Source organism: Symphalangus syndactylus, chromosome 12, assembly GCF_028878055.3.
Source record: "Symphalangus syndactylus isolate Jambi chromosome 12, NHGRI_mSymSyn1-v2.1_pri, whole genome shotgun sequence".
NCBI lineage: Eukaryota > Metazoa > Chordata > Mammalia > Primates > Hylobatidae > Symphalangus > Symphalangus syndactylus.
Window position 1 is genome coordinate 79,697,239 of NC_072441.2, and position 25,173 is coordinate 79,722,411.

General features: G+C 40.4%; 1 protein-coding gene across 6 annotated transcripts in view; it reads right to left on the reverse strand.

The window, feature by feature from the left end:
* Window positions 1-25,173, reverse strand: part of POGZ (pogo transposable element derived with ZNF domain) — a 58,707-nt gene that overhangs the window by 15,664 nt on the left and 17,870 nt on the right. For 2 of the 6 annotated variants that reach the window (XM_063626206.1, XM_063626208.1), the window contains exons 2-10: window positions 24,988-25,112; window positions 23,828-23,986; window positions 13,577-13,752; window positions 12,515-12,623; window positions 11,021-11,311; window positions 10,721-10,939; window positions 7,830-7,936; window positions 6,820-7,157; window positions 6,268-6,422 (exon numbers count right to left, since the gene is read on the reverse strand). In XM_063626206.1, the coding sequence (XP_063482276.1) occupies window positions 6,268-6,422; window positions 6,820-7,157; window positions 7,830-7,936; window positions 10,721-10,939; window positions 11,021-11,311; window positions 12,515-12,623; window positions 13,577-13,752; window positions 23,828-23,986; window positions 24,988-25,111 (1,678 nt within the window). In that variant the 5' untranslated portion in view covers window position 25,112. The remainder of the gene's footprint in view (window positions 1-6,267; window positions 6,423-6,819; window positions 7,158-7,829; window positions 7,937-10,720; window positions 10,940-11,020; window positions 11,312-12,514; window positions 12,624-13,576; window positions 13,753-23,827; window positions 23,987-24,987; window positions 25,113-25,173) is intronic. The other 4 variants (XM_063626209.1, XM_063626210.1, XM_063626211.1 and 1 more) reach the window with 4 other exon arrangements.

The following is a 25,173-nucleotide window of genomic DNA, read 5'->3' on the forward strand; positions in this document are numbered from 1 at the left end:
GTGTGCACCACCATGCCCAACTGATTTTTTGTATTTTTAGTACAGACAGGGTTTCACCACGTTGGCCAGGCTGGTCTTGAACTCCTGACCTTAGGTGATCCATCCGCCTCAGCCTCCCAAAGTGCTGGGATTACAGGCGTGAGCCACAGCGCCAGCCTATTAGATCTTAACAAAGGTACTGTGGCCATATACAAAAGAAAAAAAAATGCCTTATTTTTTAGAGCTACATATTAAAAGATTTAGGAGAAAAATATCATGATGTCTACAATAAACAATTCAGAAAATAAAAAGAAAAAAATCCCCCAAAACATTAGCATGTAAAAATAAGCTACTTTTTGAAAAGGTATCTGCACTCCCATGTTTATTGCTGCACAGTTCACAATAGGCGAAATACAGAATCGACCTAAGTGCCCATCAACAGATGAATGAATAAAGATGTGGTTGCTGGGCACAGTGGCTCATGAGGTCAGGAGTTTGAGACCAGCCTGACCAACATGGTAAAACCCCGTCTCTACTAAAAAATACAAAAAAATTAGCTGGGCGTCGTGGCGTGTGCCTGTAATCCCAGCTACTCAGGAGGCTAAGGCAGGAGAATCACTTTAACCCAGGAGGTGGAGGTTGTGGTGAGCCAAGATTGCACCACCGCACCTCAGCCTGAGCGACATAGCAAGACTCCTTCTCAAAAAAAAAAAAAAAAAAAGATGTGGTATATATACCCAGTGGAATATTATAGCCATAAAAAAGAATGAAATTCTGTCATGCAGCACATGGTTAGAACTGGAAGTCATTAATGTTAAGTGAAGTAAGCCAAGCACAAAAAGACAAATATCACATGTTCCCACTCATATGTGAGAGCTAAAAAAAAAAAGTAGATCTCATGAAGAGAGAGTAGAATGGCGGTTACCAGAGGCTGGGAAGAGTAGGGGAGTAGCGAGTTGAAGAGAAGCTGATCAACAGGTACAAACATATGGTTTGAAAGAAGAAATAAGATCTAGTAGATCAGTAGGGTGACTATAGTTTACAATCACTGTTGTACATTTTAAAATAGCTAGAAGAGAATAATTTGAATGTTTCTAGCATAAACACATAGAGTGATGAATATTCCAAGTACATTGATTTAATTTTTATAGATTATATGAATGTATATTAGATTGTCACATGCATCCCTAAACCATGTACACCTATTATGCATCAATTTTTTTTTTGAAAAAGCTACTTTTGGGCTGGGCACAGTGGCTCATGCCTGTAATCCTAGCACTTTGGGATGCTAAGGTGGGTGGATCACAAGGTCAGGAGTTTGAGACCAGCCTGGCTAACATGGTGAAACCCTGTCTCTACTAAAAATACAAAAAAATTAGCCGGGCATGGTGGTGGGCGCCTGTAATCCCAGCTACTTGGGAAGCTGAGGCAGGAGAATCGCTTCAAACCAGAAGGCGGAGGTTGCAGTGAGCCGAGATTGTGCCACTGTACTCCAGCACGGGTGAAGGAATGAAGCTCTGTCTCAACAAAAAAAAAAAAAAAAAAGAAAAAAAGCTACTTTCGACCGGGCATGCTGGCTCATGCCTATAATCCCAGCACTTTGGGAGGCCGATGCAGGTATATCGTTTAAGGCCAGGACTTTGAGACCAGCCTGAATGACACGGCGAAACTCCATCTCTACTAAAAATAAACAAACAAAAAAATTAACTGGGCATGGTGGCACATGCAAGTAATCCCAGGAACTTGGGAGACTGAGGCACAATAATTGCTTGAACCTAGGAGGTGGAGGTTGCAGAGAGCCAAGATTGCGCCACTGCACTCCAGCCTAGGTGACAGAGCGACTGTTTCCCAAAAAAAAGCCGAGTACGGTGGCTCACACCAGTAATCACAGCACTTTGAGGCCGAGGTGGGTGGATTACTCAAGTTCAATAATTTGAGACCAGCATGGGCAGCATGGCAAAACCCTATCTCTACAAAAAACACCCCCCAAAACAAAAAAAAACCCCAAAATTAGCTGGGCATAGTGGCATGTGTCTGTAGTACCAGCTATTCAGAAGGCTGAGTTGGGAGGATCATCTTAGCCTGGGAAGTGGAGGTTGCAGTAAGCCAAGACTGTGCCACTGCACTCCAGCTTGGCTAACAGAGTAAGACCCTGTATCAAAAAAAAGAAAAAAAAACTACTTTCATGCCAGATCTGTCAAGGGTGCAAAAAAGGAAGTTACGAAATACTGCAAGAATAAAATTGATACATACTAAGGAAAGGTGATTTTGGTTAAGTATAAAATTTTGTCACAAGAGACTCAAAAATTAAGTCAGGGAAACCAAGAGAAAAAAGATCAATGAGGGTCTACACTGTCTGTTTCTTTTCCATAAGGAAAAACTTATCTTCTCTCTGTGTAATTTTATTATTTGTGGAATTTCAGAATAACAAAACCCACCCACCATATGCGTAAAAATGAGTTAGGTGCCCAGCCTGGGCAACATAGCAAGACCCTGTCTCTACCCCCAAGAAAAGGAATAAATTAGCTGGGTGTGGTGGCGTACGCCTACAGTCCCAGCTACTCAGGAGGCTGAGGTGGGAGGACTGCTTGAGCCCAGGGGTTCGAGGCTGCAGTGAGCTAAGATTGCACCATTGCACCCCAGCCTGGGTGGCAGAGCAAGACCCTGTTGTCTCAAAAAACTGGTGTTTTCACTGAGAGGTATGGATGAGTTACTATGGCTTCACATTACTGACAGTGAAGAATCTTGAGTCCTATTCTAGACCAAGCTGGCTACCCTGGCACCACACTGCAGTGTCACCATTGTTTCTTTTTTTTTGAGACAGAGTCTTGCTCTGTTATCCAAGCTGGAGTGCAGTGGCGTGATCATGGTTCACTCTAGCCTTGACCTACTGGGATCATGCAATCCTCCCACCTCTACCTCCTGAGTAGCTAGGACCATAGGCGTGCGACACCACACCCAATTTTTGTTATTTTTTTTGTAGAGACGGGGTTTCTCCATGCTGCCCAGGCTGGTCTTGAACTCCTAAGCTCAATCTGCCTGCCTTGGCCTCTCAAAGTGCTGAGATTACAGGTGTGAACCACTGCACCTGGCCCGGTTGATTCTAATATACATTCTACTCCCAAATGATTAGTCCAAAGTTCCACTGTCTAATATGGTGGCGCGAGCAACATGTATCTAGTGAACACTTAAAATGTGGTAAGCTCAAACCCAATTTAGATTTGTATTTTAAAAGATCTGTTTTTTAATGGAGGAAAAAAGAATGACAAATATCTCATTAATTTTAAATTTTGAGTTCATGTTGAAATATTTTTAATATACTGAATAAAATATGCCGTTAAAATTAATTTTGCCTGTTTTTTAAAACTTTACAGTAGACCCCCTTTGCCAATGGGAGATATATGTTCCAAGACCCCCAGTGCATACATGAAACCTCAGATAGTATTGAACCCTATACATATCATGTTTTTTCATATATATATATATCTATGATAAAGTTTAATTTATAAATTAGGCAAAGAGATTAACAATTAAAAATATATAATTATTATATATAAAAGGACAATTATAATAATATACTGTAATAAAAGCTATGTGAATGTGGTGTCTCTCTCAATAATCTTATTGTACTGCACTCACCTAGTTTTGGACTGTGATTGAGACTAAAATTGAGGATAAGGGAGCGCTACTGTATTTAAAGTGAAAAAAATTAAAATTACTCATGAAGCTTGCACATTTCTACTGCCTAGTGTTAGTGTAAGCCATTAATGTCAATCCTATTTCCCTTGCCAATAAATGGTCAAAGAGATATAAAAGGAAAGCAATTCTCACTCATAAGAAAACAGATTCAAGAAAGATGGGAAGATGGCCGGGCGCGGTGGCTCACGCATGTAATCCCAGCACTTTGGGAGGCCGAGGCGGGCGGATCATGGGGTCAGGAGATCGAGACCATGGTGAAACCCCGTCTCTACTAAAAAATACAAAAAATTAGCCGGGCGTGGTGGCGGGCGCCTGTATTCCCAGCTATTCGGAGAGGCTGAGGCAGGAGAATGGCGTGAATCCGGGAGGCGGAGCTTGCAGTGAGCCGAGATTGCACCACTGCACTCCAGCCTGGGTGACAGTGAGACTCCGTCTCAAAAAAAAAAAAAAAAAAAAAAAGAAAGAAAGATGGGAAGTTAAGATCTCTTCTTTGTCTAACAATTTTTTGTCTGGACATAGTGCCTGACACTTATACAGCCACCCTACTATGAGCCAGAGACAAGAGAATCGTTGAAAAACAGCAGGGCAGTCAAGTTCTAGGCTGAAGCATCCATTTCTGTATCTCTCAGTTAAATGATACAACATATTCTTATTGTTTTCTTTCGTTTTGAGACAGAGACTCGCTCTGTCATCAGAGCGATGCATCAGGCTGAGTGCAGTGGTGCGATCTCAGCTCATTGCAACCTCCACCTCCTGGGATCAAGTGATTCTCATGCCTTGGCCTCCTGAGTAGTTGAGATTACCTGCGTGCACCACCACAGCCAGCGAATTTTTGTATTTTTAGTAGAGATGGGGTTTTACCATGTTGGCCAGGCTGGTCTCCCCTGGCCTCAACTGATCCACCCACCTAAGCCTCCCAAAGTGCTGAGATAACAGGTGTGAGCCACCACACCCAGTCCTTGTTGTTTAATTCATTTTTAATTAAGGATTTTTACTTGTAGCAAATGCATCCAGATAATATGCATATGTCTTCTATGCTTTTGATCATGATGTTTTCTATCACCTAAAAGCTTTTCTTACTACTCTCCATCCATCTAAACCTTTCTTGGAAACCTAGCCACAAGGATTTTTTCCCTTCTCTGAAGTATTTCACCTGTCAATGATATCTTAAAATGTCTATGTTTATAATATACTATCTTGTTCTCACATTTTCCTATATTTACATAATTTTTGTCTTAACAACAAAACTGGAAATCCAGTAAAGGACATGAGAAGTATTCTCAATACTGGGCTCAAATCCTCACTATGTCTCCTTAGTAGAGGTGTATTTAGAGGTGTATGCTCATAAGCAAATGACTCCATTTCTTTGAGCTTATGTTCAGCCTACATCTATCTATAAAATGTACAGTGTAGAAAACATTCCAGCTCACCTTATATTTCACTGAAAGCACTGTCTTAATGATAAAGTACTTCATAATATTATCTTTTTTTTTTTGGAGATGGAGTTTTGCTTGTTGCCCAGACTGCAGTGCAATGGCATGATCTCAGCTCACTGCAACCTCCGCCTCCCGGGTTCAAGCAATTCTCCTGCCTCAGCCTCCCAAGTAGCTGGGATTACAAGTGCCTGCCACCAAGCCCAGTTAATTTTTACATTTTTAGTAGAGATGGGGCTTTGCCATGTTGGCCTGGCTGGTCTCGAATTCCTGACCTCAAGTGATCCGCTCACTTCGGCCTCCCAAAGTGTTGGGATTACAGGCGTGAGCCACAGTGCCCGGCCATATTATCTTTTATCCTACTTAATTTCTTTGAGCTTATGTCCAGCCTACATCTATAAAATGTACAGTGTAGAAAACACTCCAGCTCATCTTATATTTCATTGAAAGCAATGTCTTAATGATACAGTACTTCATAATTTTTTTTTTTTTTTGAGACGGAGTCTTGCTCTGTCACCCAGTCACCCAGGCTGGAGTGCAGTGGCGCGATCTCGGCTCACTGCAAGCTCCGCTTCCCGGGTTCACACCATTCTCCTGCCTCAGCCTCTCCGAGTAGCTGAGACTACAGGCGCCCGCCACCACACCCGGCTAATTTTTTTGTATTTTTAGTAGAGACGGGGTTTCACCGTGGTCTCGATCTCCTGACCTCATGATCCGCCCGCCTCGGCCTCCCAAAGTGCTGGGATTACAAGCGTGAGCCACCGCGCCCGGCCAGTACTTCATATTATCTTTTATCCTACATAAGACCTATCAGGGTATTAACTAAAGTGGAGGAGCAAATAGATGACTGTTCCTTCTATAAAGAGACCTAAGAAATAAATTCATTACATTTGTTTTTCTACAGTGGTTCTGAATCAAAGCCCCTAATAATTCTGGATCTAACACTGAACTCAATCCATGCTTGAACAAAATAAAAGTCAGGCTTGTAAAAAAAAAAAACAAGGTGAATGAAGTAAAGAACTGGCTACAAATATGAAAAGTTCTTCCTCTGCACTGTTACCCACATGTAAATAAATATGATGGGCTCCCCCCAGCACCATTCAAAGAGTGAACAGCAAAGTATATTCCCCTAGAGTTTAAGAGTTTCCAAACTTACTAGTAGATTCATAGGGACTATGAACATTTTCCAAGTGGCACTGAAGCTGGAAGGGAGTGGAAAACTGGCGGTAACAGTGCTGGCAGATAGTGTGACCATCTACCTCACCGTTCTGCTGATCGAGTTCTACGTGGTGTTTCATATGGTTCATGAATCTGTAATAAAGCACAAAGAGAAAGTACAGAAAACATAAAAAATAGGTAGCCTTTTAGAAATATAATGGTAAAATCACAGAACAAACATTATCTGCTCCCCTCCATTCCCCAAACTTCCTGTTTGGGATATCCTTTCCTGAGCCCAGAAAGATAATGAATTCTTGAAACTAAGAGAGTTCTGTGAAAGGAGATATACTGCTTTCCCTTACTCGATCCAGTTACCTTTTGTTTATTACCACAATATCTCCTTCTATAGTCCTAGTTATTGATTTAATGATAACCCCAGCAAGATTGCATAGTAGTTAGGTCCATTCTCCAAAGAGAAAGACTTAAAATATATAAGAAAATGTAAGTCTTCTCTTGTCCAAGGTAACTTCCAAGGCTCTTCAACACTTACCGAATATTGTTTTTTAGCCTTTTGGTACAATGTGGGCATCGGAAAGATGTGGCGACCTTAGGGAAATTTGTGAGCTGGGCTACTTTGCCACCATCCCGTCCATAGTAGAAGTCATCTACAAGCATAATGAGTTTGGTCTGGACGGCATCACCCACGTTCTCATTTGGCTCCGGTACTTTGGTAGGTGGTGACAGAGCAGGAATAGGTGTAGAAGAGGGTGTGGAAGCAACAGGAGCTGTTTTCTCAGGGGATGGGGGCTTTGCTGCTGATGGGACACTGGGTTCTGAATCCAGGGACTTTCCTTTCTTCTGGTATTCAACCATTTCTGGGCAACAGTACTATAAAGAAAGACATCTGATCATTCTGGTTATCCTGGGGGCTAGAATGTGCTAACTCCTTAACTTCACTACCATTCCTTGTTAACGGTTTGGTTTCAGGTATTCTCATTCAGCTTTCACCCTTCAGTTTTTTAGTGTTTCCAAGTTTCACTCCTTTTCTAGAGTATATCCACAGCCATAAGCCACCCAAGCACTGAACTTTGTACTTCTCCCTCCTGCCTGTCTTAAGTCCCTTAATCATTAGTATAACTTGGCTCTGAGCTCCCTGGCAAAAAAGAAGTTCCAATCTTTTTATCTGGACTAATACCAAAAAATGAAAAGCTAAAAAATGGAAATAAGAGCTCCCGACTCATCCAATGACACAATTAACAGAAAATGAACTGAGGCCAATATGGTTTGAGTCCTTATTATCTATAAACCCGTTCTCCTGTGTGGTTTCAAAATCTACCATGCTAAGAAAGTAAGATCACATATGTTCTGATCTATTTGAGGGTCTTTAAATGTATCCCATCACATTCCAAAGTACACAGCTCTTCTAAAAACAGACCAAGAGAAACAGTAATCCTTTAAAAAGCTTCAGTCATTTTAGAGCCCCTGTTTTACAAGCTTCCAATATTAATGAAGGTAAATGGCAGAAGCCACTTAAGCTGGATCACAGGTGATATCACTTACACACATGTGACCTCTCAAAGCTTCAGTAACACGAAATTGAGCATTACACCGTGGACATATTTTCCGTCCACCATCCTGGAGGTCAAATACTGGGATGGAAGAGGTCACTGAAAGAAGTGAGAAGAATTGATAAGATTAATACAATGACACTGGAAAAAGATTACTAACCTTTTGGGAAAAGGTCAAACACTCCCTGAGAAGTATATAAAAGGGTAAGCAAGCATGAGAGATCACTATGGTTTTTTGTTTGTTTTTGTTTTTTTTGAGACAGGGTCTCTCAGTCTGTTGCCCAGGCTGGAGTGCAGTGGCACGACCACAGCTCACTGCAGGCTTGACCTCCCTGGGCTCAAGATCACTATGTTTGAGGCTTCCTTTTACTGTTCTAACTCTAGGCCAGGGGTCAGCAAACCATAGCGCACAGATCAAATCCAGCCCAGCTACCAGTTTCTGTTTGGCCCATAAGCTAAGAGTAATTTGTATGTGACTTTTTTGTTAAGGTTTTTTTTTTTTTTTTTTTTAAATCTTGCAGAACTGAAGCTATATCCAATAAAAAACTCCTCACCATTCTCCCCTTGCCTCCACCCCAGCAACCACAATTCAACTTTGTCTCTATGAATTTGACTACTCTAGGTACCTCAAGTAAGTGGAATCATATGGTGCTTGTCCTTTTGTGACTAGCCTATTTCACTTTAGCATAATGTCCTCAAGGTTCAACCATGTTGTAGCACATGTTGCAGCAGAATTGCCTTTCTTAAGCCTGAACAATATACCATTGTATGTGAATACCACATTTTATTTATCCCTTTATCAGCTGATGGACCTCTGTGTTGCTTTCACCTTTCAGCTATTGTGAATAATGTTGCAATGAACATAGGTCATAGATGTACAAATACCTGTTCTAGTCTCTGCTTTCAATTCTTTTGGGTATAGAAGTGGAATTCCTGGAGCATACAATTCTATCATTTTTAAGTTTTTGAGGAACCACCATACTGTTTCCAAAGTGGCTGCATCATTTTACATTTCCACCAACAGTGCGTAAGGGTTCTGCTTTCTCCACATCCTCAACAATATTTGTTATTTTATGGTTTTTTGATAGTAGCCATCCTAATAGGAGTGAGACGGTACCTCGTTGTGGTTTTGATTTGCATTTCCATAATGATTAATAACACTGAGCACCTTTTCATGAGCTTATTGGCTATAACTTTCTTTGGAGAAAGGTCTATTCAGTCCTTTGCCTACTTTCCTTTTTTTTTTTTTTTTGAGATGGGGTCTTGCTCTGTTGCCCAGGCTGGAGTGCAGTGGCACGATCTCGGCTCACCACAACCTCTGCCTTCCAGGTTCAAGCAATTCTCCTGTCTCAGCCTCCCAAGTAGCTGGGAATACAGGCACAAACCACCACGCCTGGCTAATTTTTGTATTTTTAGTAGAGACGGGGTTTCACCATTATTGGTCAGGCTGGTCTTGAACCCCTGCCCTCGTGATCCACCTGCCTCGGCCTCTCAAAGTGCTGGGATTACAGGTGTGAACCACCATGCCCAGCCAGTCCTTTGTATGTTTTTTAAAAAGGTTGTTTGGGAGTTTTTTTTAATGTTGAACTGTACGAATTCTATATATATTCTGGATATTAACCCCTTATTAGATATATAATTTGCAAATATTTTCTCCCATTCTGTGGCTTCCCTTTCCACTGTGTTGATAATGTCCTTTGATGCACAAAAGTTTTAAATTTTGATGTAAGTTAATTTACCCATTTTTTTCTTTTCTTGCATATGCTTTTGGTGTCATATCCAAGAAATAGCAATCACTGTCAAATCACGTATCATGACGCTTTTTGTCCTATGATTTTTCTAAGAGTCTTATAGTTTTAGGTTCATTTAGGTCTTTGATCCATTTTGAGTTAATTTTTGTATTTATTGTAAGGTAAGATCCAACTTCATTTTTTTGGACATGGATATCTAGTTTTCCCAACACCATTTTTTAAAGATTTTTACTTTTTTTTGAGAAAGGGTCTCGTTCTGTTGCAGTGGCATGATCATGGCTCACTGCAGGCTCAACCTTCTGGGTTCAAGCCCAAGCCATCCTCTCACCTCAGACTCCTGAGTAGTGAGGACTGCAGACATACACCACCACGCCTGGCTAATCGTTTTTTTTTTTTTTTTTTGTAGAGATGGGATCTCACCATGTTGCCCAGGCTGGTCTCAAACTCCTAGGCTCAAGTGATCCTCCCGCCTTGGCCTCCCATAATGCTGGGATGAGGTGTGAGCCACTATATCTTGCGGTTTTTATTTTTAAATGGTTGAAATAAAATAATACAATTTTTCGACACATGAAAATTTTATGAAACTTAAATTTCAGAGTCCCTAAATAGTTTTTAGTGGAGCACAGCCATGCTCATTCGTTTATGTATCTGTGGCTGCTTCCACACCACAACGGCACAGTTAATAGCTGCAACAGAGGCTATATATTGTGCACAAAGCCTACAACTTTACTACTAGGCCCTTTACAGGAAATATTTGCCGACCCCTGCTCTAGACCATTGAAAACTGTCATGCTCATCATTCTCAACCTGAACATCTTTCTACCAAATCCCAACTTTAAAACCTTGCTCAGAAATCCATCTCTTCCATGAAGTTATCTTTCATTATCTCACCCATCTCTGATCAATCAATTTCACTAATCTCCAAAGCACAATTACACACAGAATTTCTTGCAGCTGATTCAGTTACGCTTTTTGTAAGTGGCTTTCTCCTTACTAAAGTTTCTGTAAGAATAAACTACAGCAGCTATATTTTTTTTATTTTTCTATTTCTGAGTATAAAGCTCTGATACAACAAACACTTTATTAATGTTTTTGAATGACTGGCTGCTCAGGGTCTTTCAGGTTATCGTACCTTTCATTGAAGACTCAGGTCCGCTGGTTCTTTGAGAGCCATGAGCAGAGCTGTTGTTGGACACCACCACTGGCCCAGGACTCTGGCCCAGGGAAGGGATGGTGTTAAGGGTATTCACCAATTTGGCCACTTCATTGCTATTTTCGCCTGTAACACCAGGTCGCTTCACAGTGACAAAGCTGGCAATGCTCACTGCAGGTGGAGAGGGGAAGGAGGGAGCTACAGTGACCAAGTGATAATCATCTGTTCTCCACCCACCATCCCATCCTAGCTCTGCCATCTCCTCTTCCCAAGCCTTACCTAGCTTGGGATTCGTGGTCTGGTTTGACTGGCCTGGAGACTGAACAGCTAGTTGCCCCAGTGAGGTTGGCTGTGTGGCAGTGGGAGTGGTGGAAGTGCTGGGAGTGGACTTGGTCTGCTGGGACTGGGACTGTGGGACGGTGCTTCGAATGGTAAGAGTGGCTGGGATGACGGTGGTGAAGGTGTTGGTGGTGGGCCTCACAGGCATTGTGGAGCCTGGCCTCACAGGGGTCATCTGGGAGAACACTTGTGGAACTCCAACTGTCGGCTTAACAAACTGGGTACCTGGAGCTTTAAAAGAGAGACAAAGTACCAGATCTTGGTCAGTGAGCTCACCTATAACACATTCTCCCTGCCTTTACTGGAAAGATTATTTCCCCAAACTGATGGATGATCATCAGAGGTTTCCAAGAGTAGTATAGATTCTAAAGACTAAGAAAGCATAAGGTGTCCATGTTGACAAAATAAATTAGCCTGGGCAGTCTAAAAACATTAAGTTAAGTAAGACTCCCATCAACTCCTCCTAAAACACCTTACCACACTGCCTTTTTAATTCTAAGAATATAATCAGTGGCTTGATCTTGGTACTAGAAGAAAAGATTGGGAGGCAATATGGGTGTATATAGGCCAAATGGCAAACCTGGTCCTGAAAAAAGAAATCAGTCTTTCTCAGAGTACTAAAGGAGTCTTCCATCCTCTTCTATCAACTCAGAAGACAGACTATGCCATTCTACTAGGATGTCCCAAAGAGGAATGTCTCCTAGCTCAACTGTAGACAATTCCACTGAGAAAAATAAAGAAATACCAGGGTAAGCTGGTCAGACTACGGGCCAAAAACCCCTGTGGGCTATGAGAACAAAAAACAAAACCTTAGAAAGACAAGCTACAGAGGTACCCTTACAAATAGCTAAATTAAGATACTCTTTTTTGGTCTGAATTGTAGTAAACTTACACACGCTAAATAGAGCAATGGAAAATTCTAAGATTTTAAAAAAATTATCCTTCTCAGAATCTTAAAAAAAAAAAAATACAATCTAGCAGAATCTTAAAATAAAATACTATCTAGTCATTGACAGTATTTATCCATAAAGGGAATGTCATTTATTTATATCTAAAATCTATGCTATAAAATTAAAACAAAGTTTATAATCCCACCGTGCAAATGAGGAGATGTGTAAGGAGTGTAGAATTTATGAGTTTGCATTAATAACATAGTCTTAATAGCTGACTAAATACCAGTTACAGAAAAATGACTGTAAACTCTGTTTTACTACTTGATGAAGGGTGGTGAAAAGCTAAACAGAAATAATTAAAACCACCACCCTGGCCAAAGGTTAGAAACAGATTTTTAAAAATTGGGCTTAAATCATTAATATTTTTATATTTTTAGGTTTTCTTTAAATATACTTACTAAATGACTTAGGATATTTAGAACAATAAAAACAAATCTTCTGGATGCCGGTTTATTCCAAATGGATAGACATTTTTCCTTACCTGGAACTAGTGTAATTGGTCTAACCGTTTGGCCTTGCTGTACGTTCAGCACAATCCCAACCTGATTCATTGCATTTTGTACAGGCCGGACATTCCTTACAGGAAATCCCTGTATTAAAAAGCAAAATGATCTTTAACATGGAGACCAATTAATACTAACAAAGACTGCAGTATGACCTACATCCAAAAAAAAATTCCCATACTCTTACTTAATGGTTCTTTCTCTAGAATTAGAGCTTTTAAATGACTGAGATGGAAAAATTTAGGAAATTCTGGCAAACTTTTGAGAGACAAAATATCAAAATTAGAGAACAAGCTTTGGAACATATGAGCAAAAATGAAAACCTATTTCCTGACTTAAGAGAGCATCAGCTTAAAAAATCCTCATCAACAGACTGGCTCCCTAAAGTGCTAAATGAACAGAAGTGGGGGTAGGGGGTGGGGGCAAGAGCAATGTTCACTGGAGTGATTCAACATACAAACAATCCTAAGAAATTGTTCCAAAAGTCTACTTCAAAGGCCATAAACCTTTGGCAAATTCATAAGAATTTACAACTCAGGAAGCCACAGGCAAAGAGAAGCATTTGCCTTTAGAATCCATATTCAGAATTAGGCTTTCAACTTCAATTCAACACATTATATATCAAATAAGTCATCTTCCTTGTCTCCCAAACGTCTCCATGAACTACACCAATTACATATATACATCTCCAAAAGTTAACTAACTCATCCCATGTGAAGAGAAGCAGTCCAAGCAAAGGGTGAAAAGCCTCAAGAGCCAAGCGTTAAGGCTTCTTAATCCAAGCTTTCCCACTAATTTCTGCCTAGACTTTAATCAAATCACTTAATAAACTTCTAAGGGGTTTAAAGAGGATATTACCCAGCTGTGCTATGCTGGGCTTTCCACAGTCGGCATCAAATTGCAGAACAGTAAATGAGAAAGCCAGGTCAAAAGACAAGACTTAGAACCACTTGTAATGATGCCAAAGACCCTAAGTCAGAGCTTTCAGAGGTTTATAGTGTTTCTCTCCTCTAGCAACCTTGGAATTGAGTCCTACTCACCTGCGTAGTGATAAATATTGGTTGTGAGGCCACAGGGGAACTAGTCACATGATTGGCATTCTGCATGACCTGAACAGGCCTCAATACTGGTTGAGTAACCATTGTGCCCAGACCTGGGGCTGGATTCTGGGTCAGGATGAGTGGTTGTCCACCTTGCTGGACCAAAGGATTGCCAGCTAAAGGGTAAAGGAAGAAGAAGAAAAAAAAGGAATGTTAGAAACAATGTTAAACCCACATTTTACTTTATTTTATTTTATTTTATTTTATTTGATACAGGGTCTCACTCTGTCACCCAGGCTGGAGCACAGTGGCACAGTCACGGCTCACTGCAGCCTCAACTTCCTGGGCTCAGGCGATTCTTCCACCTCAGCATCCCAAGTACAAATCCACATTTTATTAGAAATGGTGTCCTATATGCCAAAATACCCAAGACTGCCACTCATCTCAGGTTTAATGTGACCAAATTCACCAAAAATTTAAGCTTCACCCAAATCTACAACTAACAGAAAAACAGATGAGTAGAGGAGGTTCGCTAACACTTCACCCATATGTCTTAACTGGGGATGAAAGACACATTAGAATTCTATGTGGCTAGCACCCTGACTCTCATGATTTAAGTGACCACACATAATCTCCCCCACCAAATCAGCAGAACAAAATATGTTAAGTCTTTTTCCATATTTTAACTAGGTAAAACCTATTTTATTAGAATATAATTTGTTAGCTAATCTCCCTTAATTTTTTAAAAAGAATATTCATCAACAAACATTAATTCAGCAAGTACACAGAATCTAAGGAATGGGTTCTCTTCCTAGTGAGTTAAATCTGAGAAACGCAAGATTCTTTAAGCAGCCACTGGGAACCCAGAGACTGACAGGCTACCTACCGTAGCCTTTCTCTTCATGTCATCAGGGCTGATAAACAGAAGACCTGGACAAAAACTAACCCACACCAAGTAAAAATGACATGATTTCAGAAGATAATGATTCATTCATGAATAAATATTAATAAACTGGGCTATTTATTATTGAAATATCTTAAATTCTTTTCATTTGTGAGAAAATTTTATAAATATTTTTAAGTCCCCTATTTCACGACATTTGGTGAAAAAACCAATACTAAGTTTCCTGATTTACAAAGAATACTCAAAACCAGATAGAAAATTTCAGAGAGCCAATATACCTAAGCCAAAGAGTCAAGCAGGCCAGGCATGGTGGCTCACACCTCTAATCCCAGCACTTTGGGAGGCCAAGGCAGGCAGATCACTTGAGGCCAGGAGCTCAAGACCAGCCTGGCCAACATGACAAAACCCTGTCTCTACTAAAAATACAAAAATTAGCCGGGCATGGTGGCGCAAACCTGTAATTCCAGCTACTTGGGAAGCTGAGGCAGGAGAATTGCTTGAACCAGGGAGGCGGAGGTTGCAGTGAGCCAACACTGTGCCACTGCACTCCAGCCTGGGCGACAGAGCAAGGCTCTGTCTCAAAACAACAACAATAACAAGAAACAGAAAACCAAAGAGTCAAGCAAAATATGGCCTCAACTTTTTACCCAAAATCACCAGAATGGGATGGGCCCCTCTGAAATTTATGTTCCACTTGGCAGGTTATATCACCACAGTTAACTACAAAGCTAGACCACCAAAGGAATAGGTATGTAGGTGGCTACTAATGGGCCAACAGTGGCTTATCTCATACTCTCTCAGAAACTGAGAGCTCATCAGTAGACTAGACCCTCAGTTACTGAGCCAGAAGACTAGTGATTGTAGAGGCAGAGAGATAAATAAAACAGAAAATTCCAGCAAGTTCTATCCATGTTAAACTATACTGGCAATTTATCTATGGTGGGTTTTTAAAAATTTTTAATGTTTTATTATGGAGAAGTTAAAACATACATAAAAAGAGAACGCTATAGTGAACCCCTACGTAACCACCATCCTGCTTCAATAATTATCAATGTATGGCAAGTCTTATTTCATCTATACCTCCTACATACTTACTAGTTCCCATATCACTTTAAAACAAGTTCTAGATTATATCATCTATAAGTATTTCAAAATATACCTCCTACATAAGAACTTCAAAAAAAGATAAAAGAATCATACCAACATAACTCCTGAACATTATAATAATTATTCAATATCAAATACCCAGTCAAAATTCAAATTTACTTGTTTGTATTTTTTAATTTGTCTGAATCCAGTTACGAAATGTTTGCAAAGTGCAACTGATGAACATAACTCAAGTCTCTTAATCTATAGGTTCCCCAACCATCTCTTTCTATCCTTTTGAAATTTATGGTTGAAAAATATTGACTAAGCAAAAGTCTATATTTTCTAGTCATTATTTTAACTACTAGGACAAAAGAAAATAAATTATCTCTTATTTATCCTAATTCTAAAAATTCTTAAGATAATTACTAGCTCACCATCCCAATTAAATACAAGAAGGGAAAGATGGAGGCTTTTTGCATTTATGTGAAATCAGTCAGCATTAGCAAGTCTCTTAAAGACAGACCAGGTTTCCATGAAACCCGTAAATACCATTATAAAGAATTTTAACAGCATTTTCTGCAAATATTTTCTTTTATATCAGGGTCAAGTTTAAATTTTGGTGGATTGTTAGAATTTTTCCAAAAAGGCTGGGCAAGGTGGCTCATGCCTGTAATCCCAGCATTTTGGGAGGCCGAGGTGGGTGGATCACCTGAGATCAGGAGTTTGAGACCAGCCTGACCAACATGGGGAAACCCCGTCTCTAAAAATAACAAAATTAGCCAGGGGTAGTGGCGCATGCCTGTAATCCCAGCTACTCGGGAGGCTGAGGCAGGAGAATTGCTTGAACCCAGGAGGCAGAGGTTGTGTTGAGCCGAAATCGCGCCACTGCACTCCAGTCTGAGCAATAAGAGCGAAATTCCATCTCAAAAAAAAAAGAAAGAAAAGAATTTTTCCAAAAATATGGTACAATCAAAAAATGGTTTTCTAAGACCAGATTAGATTCACAATGCAATAGAAAGCAAAAGCCAGACTATGGAAAGTCATACTGGGTAAACTACACTTACTTATTTAGAAGCATTTTAATGATTTCTGCAATCTTTGCTCAAAGGAATTCTGACAATTCAAGTGTCTTACAAGGTTCTATTTCCAGAGGATGAAACAGGCAATCACACTTCTGGTGCTTTAAAAAAAAAAAAGCCTTTAAAAGGATTATCCAGCCTAGAGCAGTGGCATGCACCTGTAGTCCCAGCTATTTGAGAGGCTGAAGCAGGTAGATCACTTGAGCCTAGGAGTTTGAGTCCACCCTGGACAACACAGTGAGACCCCCATCTCAAAAACAAAACAAGGCCAGGCGTGGTGGCTTACGCCTATCATGTCAGCACTTTGGGAGGCCGAGGCAGGTGGATCAGTTGAGGTCAAGAGTTCGAGACCAGCCTGGCCATCATGGTGAAACCCCCATCTCTATTAAAAATACAAAAGTTAGCTGGGCATGGTGGCATATGCCTGTAATCCCAGCTACTTGAGTGACTGAGGCACGACAATTGCTTGAACCCAGGTGGGGTCTTCAGTGAGCCAAGATTGTGCCCCTACACTCCAGTCTGGGCAACAGAGTGAGTCTCAGTCTCAAAAATAAAAAATGAAAAATAGCCAGACATGGTGGCGTGCGCCTGTAGTCCCAGCTACTTGGGGGACCGAGGTAGGAGGATCGTTTGAGCCTGGGAGGTGGAGGGTGCCGTGAGCCAGCTGTGTTCGTGCCACTACTGCACTCCAGCCTGGGTGACAAAGTGAGACCCCATCTTGAACAAAACAAAGAAAACCTAAGAAACAAATGAAACAAAACAATCCACCTCGTTGACAATTAATTTCATGAGTTTTCTTCTGTACTTCAGACGTCATATGGTATCAAGCACATTTATTTTTTGAGATGGAGTCTTGCTCTGTCACCAGGCTGGAGTGCAATGGCGCAATCTCGGCTCACTGCAACCTCTGCCTCCTGGGTTCAAGTGATTCCCCTGCCTCACCCTCCCAAGTAGCTGGGACTACAGGCACATGCCACCAGGCCCAGCTAATTTTTTTGTATTTTAGTAGAGACGGGGTTTTACCATGTTGGCCAGGATGGTCTCGATCTTGTGACCTTGTGATCTGCCCGCCTTGCACATTATTAATTAAAAAAATCAAAGAATTATGCAACTAACTTTCTCCCTCTAAGTTCGTTCTCTCTTGATTTTTTTCCTTCCTTCTTTCTTTTTTTTTTCACAAGGAGTTTTGCTCTGTCACCCAGGCTGGAATGGCGTGACCTCAGCTCACTGCAACCTCTGCCTCCTAGGTTCAAGTGATTCTCCTGCTCAGCCTCCCAAGTAGCTAGGAATACAGATGCCCACCACCATGTCCAGCTAATTTTTGTAGTTTTTAATAGAGACAGGGTTTCACTATTTGGCCATGCTGGTCTCAAACTTCTGACCTCAGGCGATCTGCCCGCCTCGGCCTCCCAAAGTGCTGGGATTATAGGCGTGAGCCACTGCGTCCAGCCTTCCTTCATTCTTTTAAGTTTACTTCCATACCCTTAAAGCCCAGAAATAGAGGGCTAAATACAATAGGAATTGAAAACCATAATTAGTTATACTGTCAGAAATTTATAACATTAAATTCACATCATTCACAGCTCAGAATTAAGCAACAGTTTATTTCACCTCATAATGTTTCTTTCCTGTGCAAACATAAGATCAGTCAGAACTACAGGAATAATTTTAAAATACTAAGTAGTAAATTCTAAAGAACATCAAACAGGATAGTAAAAATATTCCAAAATTTTATTCCTGATACTTTCTTTTTTTTTTTTGAGATGGAGTCTTGCCCTGTTGCCCAAGTTGGAGTGCAGTAGCGTGATCTCAGCTCACTGCAACCTCCATCTCTCAGGTTCAAGCGATTCTCCTGCTTCAGCCTCCCAAGTAGCTGGGACTACAGGTAAGTGCCACCACACTCGGCTAATTTTTTTGTATTTTTAGTAGAGATGGGGTTTCACCATGTTGGTCAGGCTGGTCTCGAACTCCTGACCTCAAATGTTCTGCTCACCTTGGCCTCCCAAAGTGCTGGGATTACAGGTGTGAGCCACACACTCGGCCTTGATACTTTCTTAAAAGCAAAACACACACAAAAAACCAAACCCGGCTTTGAGATATAATCCACATACTGCCCATTTAAAATACACAATTCAGTGATTTTTTTTTTTTTTTGTATATTCCCAAGGTTGTGCAACCATCATCATCATTATTTACTTCTAGAACATTTTCTTTTCTTTTCTTTTTTTTTTTTTGTAAATGGAGTTTCGCTCTTGTTGCCCAGGCTGGAGTGCAGTGGCGTGATTTTGGCTCACTGTAACCTCTGCCTCCCAGGTTCAAGCAATTCTCCTGCTTCAGCCTCCCGAGTAGCTGGGATTACAGGCACATGCCACCATGCCTGGCTAGTTTTTTATATTTTTAGTAGAAACGGGGTTTCACTATGTTAGCCAGGCTGGTCTCGAACTCCTGACCTCAGGTGATCTGCCTGCCTCGGCTTCCCAAAGTGCTAGGATTACAGGCGTGAGCCACCACACCCGGCCTAGATCCAGAACATTTTCATCGCCCTCAAAAGAAACCTCATTTCCCCTAGCAATTATTCCCCATTCTTTTCTCCTCCCAGCCCCTGGCAACCACGAATCTAATTTCTCTCTCTGTGGACTTGCCTATTCAAGACATTTCATATAGATGGAATCATACAATACATGACCTTTTGTGTCTGGCTTCTTTCTTTTTTCTTTCTCTTTTTTTTGAGACAGAGTTTTCCTCTTGTTGCCCAGGCTGGAGTGCAGTGGTGCGATATTGGCTCACAGCAACCTCCGCCTCCCGAGTTCAAACGATTCTCCTGCCTCAGCCTCCCTAATAGCTGGGATTGCAGGCATGCGCCACCACACCTGGCTAATTTTGTATGTCTGGCTTCTTTCTCAGGATTATGTTTTCAAGGTTCATCTATGTTATAGAATGTATCAGTATCTCATTCCTTTTTATGGGCTAATAATATTCCATTGTGTACATATATTACATTTTGTTTATCCATTAATTTATGGACACAGGTTGTTTTTACTTTTAGCTATAACAAATGATACTGCTATGAACATTAGTGCACAAGTTTTTATGTGAACATGGTTTTCCATTCTCTTGGGTATACAGCTAGGAGTAGAACTGCTGGGTCACATGGTAACTCTATGTTTAACTTTTCGAGGGCCAGGTGAGGTGGCTCATGTCTGTAATCTCAGCACTTTGGGAGGCCAAGACAGGCAGATTACTTGAGGTCAGGAGTTTGAGACCAGTCTGGCCAACATGGTGACACACTGTCTCTGCTAAAAATACAAAAGTTAGCCGGGTGTGGTGGCAAGCACCTGTAGTCCCAGCTACTTGGTAGACAGAGGCACGAGAATCATTTGAAGTTGGGAGGCAGAGGCTGCAGTGAGCCGAGATTGCGCCACTGTACTCCAGCCTGGGCAACAAAGCAGGCTGGAGTGCAGATTCCATCTCAAAAAAAAAAAAAAAGTAATACATGCCACAAACACCTTCCAGTTTGTGGTTTGTCTTCTCCATGTGTGTTTTTTTTTTAATCACATCTTTAATATAGTTCTATTTATCAATTTTACCCTTTATGGTTAGCTCTGTTTTTGTATTTGGTTTAAGAAATCTTTCCCTCTCCTGAGACCACAAAATTTTTTTTAAATTTTAAATTTCTAAACTTTTTAAAGTACACTAAGTGAAACAATACTGAATTGTTTAAAAATTATTCTCATTTGCTGGCGGGGAGCAGTGGCTCATGCCTGTAATCCCAGAACTTTGAGAAGCCGTGGTGGGTGGATCACTTGAGGTCAGGAAATTGAGACCAGCCTGGCCAACATGGTGAAACCCTGTCTCTACTAAAAATACAGAAATTAGCCAAGCACGGTGGTGCATGCCTGTAATCCCAGCTACTAGGGTGGGTGAGGCATGAGAATTGCTTGAACCAGAGAGACGGAGGTTGCACCACTGCACTCCAGCCTGGGTGATGGAGTGAGACTCTGTCTCAAAAAAACAAATGTTATTCTCATTTGCTATGTTACTAATGTAGTAAGCAGATAATATATCAATACAATTAAACTGAAGGCTTAAAGGGAAACTGGGTTGTAAGAGGCAATATTTCTCATTCACTTTATTCTGAAGCCATATCCTTAAAGTTGGACTAGCATTTCAAGAGTTCCTAGGCTGGGCACGGTGGCTCACACCTGTAATCCCAGCACTTTGGGAGGCCGTGGTGGGCAAATCACCTGAGGTCAGGAGTTCGAGACCAGCCTGGTCAACACTGTGAAACCTCATCTCTACTAAAAACACAAAAAACTTAGCCAGGCACGGTGGTGCATGCCTGTAATCCCAGCTACTCAGGAGGCTGAGGCAAGAGAATTACTTGAACCCAGAAGTGGAGGTTGCAGTGGGCCAAGATCACACCACTGCACTCCAGCCTGAGTGACAGAGGGAGACTCTATCTCAAAAAAAAAAAACAAAAACAAAAAAGAAAAAACAAGAGTATCTGATGAAAAAAGTTACAGAACTGTATGTATTTTTTATATAGATATGTAAAGCGAAATAAATTAGACAACTGCAATTAATTTATGCTTATCTATGGATGAATTTTTTTTTGGAATACACAAGACTGTGGTTACTTACCAGTCTATACCCACTGTCTTCTTTTTTTCATGTACATGGGTTATGGGTTAACATTTTAATTTAAATATTAGAGGCTTTTGAAGTAAATAAAGTCAATTTATATTTTTTAGAAAAAATTAGTACACTGGCCATACGCTGGCTCAAGAATCAAGGGTACATTCAAGGAGTCAAGGAGACTAGGTCATCTTAGCATGTCATAAGATGCTCAGCTGGCCTGGCATGGTGGCTCACTCACGCCTGTAATCCCAGCACTTTGGGACGCCAATGAGGGAGGATCGCTTAAGCTTGGGAGTTTGAGACCAGCCTGGGCAACATGGTGAAACCCTGTCTCTACAAAAATAATAGAAGTTAGCCAGGCATGGTGGCATGTGCCTGTAGTCCTGGCTACGTGTGGGGCAGAGATGGGAGGATTGCTGAGCCACAGAGGTTGAGGCTGCAGTGAGCTGTGTTCACGCCACTGCGCTCCAGCCTGGGTGACAAAGCGAGATCCCGTCTCAGGGAAAAAAAAAAAAAAAAAAAAGGATGCACAGCCATCTCAGCATGGGCCTTGGAACCCTGGGATCAAAAGGTTAGGTAAGCTGGTTGCTAACAGAACTTTAACAGTTTAAGAGACACATAGGACTACTCCTGTGGTAGTGGGTTATCAGAACTTATAAACATTAGTGTCACTAAAGTTGTTATACAACTCCCCCACTGCTAAATTTGACTGGCTTAAAAAAAAAAAAAATACACAGGAAAGCAATATAATACAGTGGAAATCCCGAAAGTTTTGAAGTCCAGAAAATTCAAATACAGTTTAGTCACTTAGCAACTATTATCACTTATAACTAAAGCAAATTATTTAGACTCTCTAGGCCTCAGTTTCCACATCTGTAAAATAATAGAAATCTTTACACAAATGGTTCCCCATCTTTATATACACAAGGGTCTCCATTTATAAGTTTTTTAGAAGTCTAAATATTCCCCATAGAATCATCATATTTTCAGTATCCAAATACTGAAAAACTTTGGAAATCATGGAGGTTTTAAAGTTTGATAATACCTAAAGTTGGTAACAATGCGGGGAAAGAGCTATTGGCGGGCACTTATTTAGAGCAACCTATCAGGACAACTTGACAGCGTCTATCAAATTATAAACACCTGATCCAGCAAATCTCACCTCTAAGACTTTATATTGCAAATATGTTTTACACAGTGGGCAAAGACACATGCCTGAAAACATTCACCACAGCATCATTTGTAATCACAAAGGATGCGGACCCTAATAAATGTTCAACAGTAGGGGAATGCATATATAAATGGTTATATCCCCAAATTAAAAACCATACTCTTTTCTAACAGCAGTATAAACTGACACAACATTTCTAGATGGCCAACCCAGGAACAACACTGATCACAATTCTCAAAAACTGTGATAACCTTTGAGCCAACAATTTGTTTCAGAAATATATTTGCAGAACTAATTAACAATGCAAGAAAAGATACAGAGATAGGAATGTTCACTGAAGCTCTTTAAAATAGCAATATACCCACTTACAACCCATTGTTAATAAGGTAATCAAATAATGGGAAATACAGTTAGTCATCAAAAATGTTATAGATGACTTCATTAAGATATTCACTATTAAGGGGAAAAGGCAGGCAGAGTAATGTACAACTTGTATAATCTTTTTTTGTAAAAAGAAAATCACCACATATAACACATAGATGTATATAAAAATAAATATACATACAGAATATAAAAGTAACCATCAGTTATCTTCAGGTGGTGGGATTATGGTTAAACATTTTTTCTTCCTTTCGATTTTTTTTTTACTTTTTAGTTTTTCTACAATTCATATATTATTTTTGTAGTACTAAAGCTGTTTTAGTTTTAAAGGAAATAATTAAAAAATAAAGTCTCTTGCAGTAATGCAATGACTCTATGAAAGTACCTACACTTCAGTTATGAATCTTGAGACATAACTGGTCAACAACTCATCTTAGGAGTGTAGAAATAGACATCAGAAATTAAATAGAAACCAATACTATATAGCCTTTCTATTAAAAAAAAAAATACACTAAAAACACTAGTCTTTCACCATTTCTTTCATGTAGACAACAACTCTATCCTATCTTCCATACTCAGGAACCAATAAACAAATGAATCTGCCAGAGAAAATACAGAACTGCCCTGGGAAAATTCTTACCAAACTAATGGAATTTTTCTCATTAAAGAAACAAAAACAACCAACCAACCAAACAAAAAAAGCTTAACAGTTAGGAATTTTGGGTTGACATTTTCTCTCTGAGAAATTATCAGTAGCAAGAATCTACTGCTCTCTCACTTGAAACACCAGTATCGAGTCAGCACTAACTTAGAAGGAATAGCACCATCTACAGAAATCACTTCCATATCAGAGAATCATTACTAAATTCATTTTCCAACTAGTAGAACCACATCTGTACCTAACTAAACAGGTATGGCTGTCCCTGAGACCTTTTTTGTTCTTTCACCCCTCTAGCCCAGGATTATTATTTCCCAATAATCCCACTTACCATTGTTGTTGGCAATTAGTGTGACAAGAGTCTTCTTTGTACTGTCGCTGTTCTGTGCCCCGCTGCTACTAACGGTGGTGGATGTAGAGAGGTGCCCAGCAACAGAAGCATGGGCAGCGATGGGCACTGGAGCCGAGACTGGCTGCTGGCTCACAGAAACTGTGGGGAAGGGGAGGCATAGTCACTTGGAGACAGGGACAGATGACACTAAAGGATACTGCTCTAATCTTCCCTTTCCATCTTGTTGTGGGTCTCTATAGCCAAAAAATTTCCTGTTTCATAAATCCAACTGTTCATGTGATTTCTCCTCCTACTTAACCCTTAGTCCACCATTTAAACACAATCCCTTCTTCTTTGTCTCACATCTCCTGGTTAATTAAGTTACATCACTGAGCCCACTGAACTGGGATTTTAATCTTTGCTTACACAGCACTAGCAAACCTCTAGGACTCAAAGGTTTATTATTACCACTAGTGGTATTCATAATCATGCATATTAAGCCATCCAAAAGACCCTGAACTGTGCCCTATTTCAGCCTAAACCAATGCCATCTTCAGGTCTCAAGACAGGAAAGATAAAAATAAAGAGCAACTGTTACAATTTAGGGGAGCAAAAGAACTACCACCCATTTTCTGAATTCAGGGCAATCTAGAATTTGACCCAGCAGCATCACCTTTATGAAAGAAAAGCTAACAAGCCTAAATTTGTAAACTGTCCATGAAGGCAGACACAAGGCAATTTCTACTCCACTCACAAAGGAAACCAAGTTCAAGTAAAACAAAATAAAACAAAACAAAACAAAAAGACTATGGGAACCTATTTTTTACCGGGTACATAAATGAGCACTGACACACACACACCACCACTTTGAATTCTTGTTCATACATCTTTTAATAAGAAGACTGCTAGATATTTGATAAACACTGGTTAATCCAACCTTCCAATGTTTTCAATGAATTAAATATATAGTTTCTAGCTATATGGATGAGGAAACTGAGGTTTTCACAGACTAGAGCATGGGAAAAAAGGTAGCACCAGTGAGTGCCACAATGAGGTCTCCCTGGATTCTTAAAGTCCTTTTCCATCTCACACTTTGTTAACCAAAATACCATTCAATTTAATTAATTTAAACCATCTAAGATCAGAAGAGTTTTTGTTACCTGTGGTAGTTTTATCCACTGAATTATAATCTTCAACTACAGAGTCCTCAATGACATCACTGATTTTCTGCCATGGCTCCAACTCCTCCTCCTCACATTCCATGAACAGGTCGGTGTCCGCCATGCTGTAAGAAAAACATTCAAATAAGATATAGGCCTAAGAATAGGAGATATTGCTTTATACCA